The sequence below is a fragment of the Penaeus monodon genome, chromosome 43 (genome assembly GCF_015228065.2).
Source record: "Penaeus monodon isolate SGIC_2016 chromosome 43, NSTDA_Pmon_1, whole genome shotgun sequence".
Lineage (NCBI taxonomy): Eukaryota > Metazoa > Arthropoda > Malacostraca > Decapoda > Penaeidae > Penaeus > Penaeus monodon.
This window is the reverse complement of record NC_051428.1, coordinates 17249842-17257341: the sequence shown is the minus strand read 5'-3', so window position 1 is coordinate 17257341 and position 7500 is coordinate 17249842. Positions and strand designations below refer to the sequence as shown.

The following is a 7500-nucleotide window of genomic DNA, read 5'->3' as shown; positions in this document are numbered from 1 at the left end:
TCACTCACTCACTCACTCACTCACACTCACACTCACACTCACACACTGTAACTAGAACAACGAAGGGAAGTACAAGAAAACACACGAATATGCCGAAGGCTTTTTCGCATTTACTGCTTCAATAGGGCATATCCCCTGATGAAGCAGTAAATACGAAAAGGCCTTCGGCATATTCGTGTGTTTTCTTTTATTTCCCTTCGTTGTTCTACTTGCAAATTATTCGATATGAATCACACACACACACACACACACACACACACACACACACACACACACACACACACACACACACACACACACACACACACACACACACACACACACACACACACACACACACACGTGTGTGTTTTTTTATATTTAGTTATGTGAATATTCATAGTTAACTACACACATATATCACACATAATATATATGTTTATACACATATTTATAAATACATATGTATATAGATAGGCCGCGGTGACCGAGTGGTTAGAGCATGGGACTCAAGACTGGCACGACCATGGAATGGATTGTTGAAGCTTCAGGGGTCTATTTCATTTATAAAGGTAGTAGAATTTCCAACTGTGTACTGATTGGTTGGTAGGAAGCACACGACAACAAAATACGGACGTATTTGGTGCCGTGTGCTTCTGAACCGGGAAATCGCTATTCGATAAAAAAAAAAAAAAAAAAAAAAAAAAAAAAAAAAAAAAAAAAAAAATACAATCACTATTAACTAAATGACAATGTATCTCTGTTAAAAACTACATTATCTTAACCGGACTTCATTTGTATTTCCAGATTAATCAAAGATAATGTAGAGTAGACACCATCCATAAGAAAAAACTCAAATTTAGGAACTAATGCTCAGAAGAAAGTGAACAAGGACAAAGTTATATTCAATTTCTTAAACAGAATGCTTACTGAAGAACAAAAAGATGTACTATCTCTTGGCTGGACTACGGTTTGCCTCCGACTAAAGACACCTTCCACATGTTTTATTTATATTTTGTAAAATTATGTAATAACCTTAAAAACAACTTGAACAATGTTACCAACAATATCACCACGATAGCCAACGCCACTTTCAAGAAATTTCTACGTCAGGTTAAACAGGCCCGTGATTCAGAGTACTGACAAAACAATATTGATTACCAAACCAGATCAAGGTCGGGGTGTTGTCATTTTAAACAATAATGACCGTAAATAAAAAATCATGAATATCCTCAGTGACCACACGAAATTCAAACGAATTACTACCGAGGTATCAACTCATTCATTGTACCTTGAAGACAAGTTTAAATGACTACTCCGGAACATTAATACATCCATTAATGAAAGCACTTACTATTTTCTTCTGACTTCTGGCTCCAGACCTGGTCTACTCTATGAACTCCCTGAAGTTCATAAACCTGACATTCCCCTAAGGCTTATTATTTCTTCGATTGGTACTTTTAACTATAATACTACAAAATTTCTGGTTCCTACCAACCAGTTGAAAATTCTACTACCTTTGTAAATGAAATACACCCCTGAAGCTTCAACAATCCATTCCATGGCTAGTTTCGACGTCGAGTCATTGTTCACTAATGTTCCCCTTCATGAAACCACAGATTTAATAGTCAACAATCTCAACAACATACATCTCAATGAATTTGGCCTGTCACAAGATAACTAAAAATAGAAAAATACTTGGGGTTTTAGCCCATTACTCGGTTTTTACTTTTGATGATTGTTTATTCAGTTAAACAGACGGTGTAGCGATGGATTCTCCATTAGGCCCTTATTACACAAATGCATTCCCTTCCTATCATGGACATAACTGGCATGAACAATGCCCGCCTGAATTTAAACCCGTTCATTATCGTCGATACATCGATGATACCTTTCTCCTTTTCAACACCCATTATACATAACCCTTTTTCTGAAATGTCTCAACTCGAACCAACCGAGCAGCAAATTTACCTGCGAGATGCAGTAAAACAATCAATTACCGTTCTTGGACACGCTAATCACCTATAACAATGGCACATTTCATACAAGCATTTACCGAAAGCCAACCTTCACTGGTCTCGGACTTCACTTCCTCATTTACATTCCACATTTATACAAAATCAACAGCATCAGTACTCTAATCACTCGAGCCTATAACCTGTGTAGCTAAAGTTCAACTCTCCATGACGATTTTTTCTTCTTCATAACTAACGGATATCCATTGCTTTTATATGATAAAATCAAGAAAACTACCTTATATGGATAGTTTAAATTTTTCAAATTGGGAAGCAATTAAAATCACTGTTACAAATTAATTACCCCCAAATTAAATTCACTTTTGTCTTCACTAACAATATTGCCAAATTTCTAAAACAACCATTGAGATGTAACACTGACATGTGTTCTAATGTAGTTGACTTATTCACCTGTCCTTGCTCGTTACGTGGGGTCTACCTCACGATGGTTACGACACCGCATCCTAGAACACAAAGGCAAACCCTGCAGCACTGGCCTTCCGCTGAGCAAACCATTTCTCTCCGCAATAAGAGAACATTCCCAACTTCACCCACACTCTGTCAGATTTTAGTATTCTATCCTCACACCCCTCCCGCCTTGACCTTATCATCTCAGAATCCCTGTTTATACAGAAGATGCAACTTGAGCTAAACCATACAACCACCGCAACCACCTTATTCCTCCAATAGACCTTCCCTGCCAGTCACCCACTTTTGGTTAATTTTACCTTATTGGTTGTTATAGTTTATGTACATGTTATTCTATTTTACTTTTATGCTTATATTATATGATTATTTTATGTTTTCATTTGCATATTCCGCCTCTGTATATATTGTTATTCTTTACGTTTTCGTATTTACAAGTGTTTGTCTGTACACCTTTGAATTCAGAATCAGAAACCTTTAATTACTATTGTCTAACTGTCTTTTCCATTCATTCTTTTTGGCAGTATTGATGATGGAGATTAAATTTACTTTCGAGCGTCTAATAATCATGAAATTCTTCACGACTGTGTTGGACTACCTATTCACGCACACACACACACACACACACACACACACACACACACACACACACACACACACACACACACACACACACATATATATATATATATATATATATATATATATATATATATATACATACATGCACACATATATGCACACACATGTATATGTGTGTGCATATATACTATGTACACACACGCACACACACACACACTCATATGTGGGTGGGTGTGTATGGACATGTATGCATAAATATTTATGCATTTAAGGATGTCTAAATACATTACATGTATATATTATACACACACACACACACACACACACACACACACACACACACACACACACACACACACACACACACACACATACACACACATGAGGAAAACACACTATAAAGATATATGCTCACTCACGCATGCATATCTAGAATACTGTTTGAGGTTTTGATTGACAGTATGTGGGGTCATCAAAATATAAACTTTTTTTCTATTTTTCATAATTTATTATAGTTGTGCGAAAATGTATTTTTCTTACACACCAGATTCTGTTATTTCTGTGTGAGTGCGTGTGATTTGAACAGTATGTACACACAACAGTAATTTGTGTTTTATCAATATTTCACGACTTTAAACCATCATGGATCAGGGGTGGGGGTGGGGAGCACTGAATAATGAAGTTATAGTACTATATCTAACAGAGGCTCCCCTAATATTATCGTTACTGAAGAGAATGGACTATGAAGTGATACTCTCTCTTCTAAAATGTCACGGGTGTTTGTTACTGTAACCTAACATTTTAAATTACTTATGTAAAATACTGTACGTAAATTTAAAAACGAGAGTAGCTTAACCATATCAAAATAACGTTTGTATTTTTCTGTTCCAATAAACAGGAACACAAACACACATATACGTACATATGTGTGTACATATAATATATATAAATCATATATATATATATATATATATATACATATATATATATATATATATATATATATATATATATATATATATATATATATATATATCCATATATACATGTATATATATTTCGGTGGATACTTAGGTCCAAATGATAGTATTTTAGCGCTAAGAATATTGACAATCCACAAGGTCTTTGTATCTCCAATCTAATTTTCATCACTTATTCATGATACACCTCGGATTACCACATCCTGCATGAGTAACGATATGACTGATGCTTTAATTATAGCATGGAACAGGAATAACGTTGTTGTTAACTGGTAATTATTTATTTTTTCTCTGTTACCAATGCATGTTTGAACTACTGCTTGCGCAGACTATTCTCGCAGTATTGGTATCTGCGGCGTGTGTAGCAGCGGTCTGTTTCCTTATCTTATCGCCGATAAGGAGTGAAGGAACAAGGGTATGTAATTTCCAGTACAAAAATAATGTCACAATAAACCGGGGGAGTAAATTTCATCCCCGAGGCAATCATCGACACAGGAACAGAGAAGGAAGGAACAAACACAAGAAAGAAGAAGAAGCAAATACAAATGTAGAAAAGAATGAAAATGAGAATGAATTTATTTACAACACAAGACATGCTTTTAAGCGTCTTCGAAAATATCTTCGTCAGAAATACATATTTCTGACGAAGATATATTCGAAACCGGAGAAATTCATTCTCATCGATTCCTTTTCTACAAAAAAGAGAACACAGAAGCAGGGAACAAACACAGGAACACAAAAGGATGGAAGAAACAAACTCTCTCTCATAATCATTCCCGGCTCTAGAAGTTGTCATCCTTCAGTTACCTTTTAAGACCGTTTCTGTAGAAGTGAAGATGCAATGCATTCCTGCCATTTCACTGGGATAATAAACATTACAGATGGGTTTTATATGTAATTTCACATCACGAATCAACAAACGAACAACTCGCTACACTATTCGCAGAGGAATTCAGCCTATTCTATAAACTGCTGCTGTAGCCTGGATGTTTCAGGAAGTTACATAATTTCTTAGAATCAAGACTCTGGCCCGTCTTAAATGCTAAGGTTAAACAAAGTCTGATGCTGATTTCAAAGCTAAGACTAAATACACACACACACACACACACACACGCACGCACGCACGCACGCACGCACACACACACACACACACACACACACACACACACACACACACACACACACACACACACACGTCTAATTTTATTTCTTAGAGTTAAGCCTGGGCCAAATCTACTAAATGAAGTTCCAACATTCAAGTTTAAAGACTGACGGCTGGTGTTAACTTCGAAATGCCAAACCTGAACTATGTCTAAAATTATTTATCTGAGTAGATGAAGCGAGTATAACATTCACTGTTGAAGTAAAGGCTGAATGAAGACTAACGTCCCTGGATAAATAACGTCCCTGGATAAAACTAAGACCGAACTAATTCATATGTAACTTTTCCCTAACTGAAGTAACAGCTCTGATTATCGTGTCTTTGTGTCGAAGATGTGCCGTCTCCGTCCTCAATAGATTTTTGTCCTGGCATTTCTCTTTGCAGGATTTTCTGAAGTGCCCAACGTATGCCGTGGTCGAGTTTACCACTTGGTAATGGTAGGGACAAAGACCTGTAGAAAATATACTTATTTTATATTCTGAAAGCATTTTCGTGTGGCATGTATAGAAATTTGGATATTTGTTGATTGCATTTGAACAGTGATCTTAAACATGAAACGTGAATTTGTTATAATGACAGACAAGTAGCAAATGAAAAAAAAAACAAGTAAAACATCAGAATAGCATATGTGTATTGGTTAGAAAGATTTCTTTACAGATACTGGTTGGCCATTCAAATTAGTCGAGGAATGCAAAACAAACAAAGAAATTAATGAGATAAAAAAAGAATTATACACAGAGCTCAATGAATTAGCACCAAAATAGTATAGATTTATACGCAAATCCCGAATATTGCAAAGACAAAAGAGAGAAAAAGTCGTCTTTACCAATGACATCGACGCAGGTGACCTGGGCGTGGGAAAAGGCCCCTCGAGTCACGTCCATGTCAAAAATGGGCTTCGTGTTTCTCGTGTCCTGGGGCTCGTCCTTCTTGAACCTAAGCGTGTGTCTGAGGACCCACAGGGTGGTAGGGATATCTTGGGCTTCCTCTGTGGGGGGGAGGTCGTCGTAAAATAAGTTCGACTGCAGAGCGAAGGCAGGGACGACCAACCCCGGGTAGGACCTGTGGGAGGGCGAGGGAAAGGGTGAGTCGTTCTCTCATTTTGTTGCTTTTACTCACAGACACATATCATCTGATGCAACACGCACAATACACACAATAATACAGACACAGTCACGAAAGCGCAGTCACGCAAATGTCCAATAGTCACATAAACACAAAATAAAGTAATAAAAACAAAACACTAAATAATACAAAATACTATTCGTCTCAGGGTACTTACAGATACTTATACTTAGTTCACTGACTGTAAATTACTAGGGCTTTCGTGTTTAAGTGCTTATAGAAACTTATATGAAGATACTCCACAACAAAATACCAGAGTATCCGTGCCCAGGTACTTATAAACACTTATATCTACTGGGGCCCCACCTGAGCAGGTCGCCAACCAGCTGTGGCAGAGTCTCGTGGCGCAGCAGGATAGGCATCTCGTCCGTGTCAAAGTGGGCGATGAAACGGTATTCGTGCATGTGCCTCAACACGCAGTCGCTGAAATAGATGTTCTCGAGTGCGTACATCTTCTTGGTCTCGGAGCTCGCCCAGAGCCTGTGCGTGGGGAGGGTATGAGGGGAGGGAGAGGGTGGAGGAAGAGGGAAGAGTTAATGACCACACTTTTCTCTAGCAGAACTATGAACAAAATCCATCGTTTCCAAGTATCTGCCCCTCCCCCCACCCCCACCCCGTACTCTCAGCCCCACAGGCCGGAAGTGAGAAGCCCCCATCGAAGCGTAAATATGACAATAAACAAATAGATAAATAAATAATCTACTTAATTCCATTTATTACATTTGACAGGCTGCCTGTTTTGCTTCTAAATTACCCCCTGTGAGGAAGGAATGGCCGGGGTTACTATCCACCGTCGGGCGGTGCGGGAATTGAACGCAGGTCAGCAAGACTGCCAGAGGAGACCGCTAGCAATCTCGCTGACCCGCGTTCAGTTCCCACACCGCCCGCCAGTGGATGGTAACCCCGGCCATTCCTTGCACATAGGGGGGGAGGGGGTGTTAGAAGCAAAACAGACTGCCCATCAACGCCCAGGAGGAGGAGGAGGAGCAGGAGGCAGCACCGACCTGCGCATCGCCGGGTGGTTCGAGTAGGGCGGCGGGTACGTGAACGGCAGCACCTGCACGAAGTCGCCCTTCTCGTAGTGGCGCAGGACCCGGATCATTCTGGGCGGGACGTCGGTCTCGTACAGGAAGACCTTGGCCACGCCCATCGCCCGCAAGGCCTCGACCCACTCGATGAGGCGGTCGGCGGCGTCCCAGTGGTAGTAGTACAGGGCGGGGCCACAGACGGC

General features: G+C 39.3%; 1 protein-coding gene across 2 annotated transcripts in view; it reads right to left on the bottom strand.

The window, feature by feature from the left end:
* Positions 1–4862: 4862 nt before the first annotated feature.
* Positions 4863–7500, bottom strand: part of LOC119568376 — a 16764-nt gene continuing 14126 nt past the window's right edge. For both annotated transcript variants that reach the window (XM_037916848.1, XM_037916847.1), the window contains 4 exons: positions 7274–7500; positions 6576–6749; positions 5971–6206; positions 4863–5595 (listed from right to left, as the gene is read on the bottom strand). The exon at positions 7274–7500 is cut by the window's right edge and continues 25 nt beyond it. In XM_037916848.1, coding sequence (XP_037772776.1) covers positions 5411–5595; positions 5971–6206; positions 6576–6749; positions 7274–7500 — 822 coding nt within the window. In that variant the 3' untranslated portion in view covers positions 4863–5410. The remainder of the gene's footprint in view (positions 5596–5970; positions 6207–6575; positions 6750–7273) is intronic.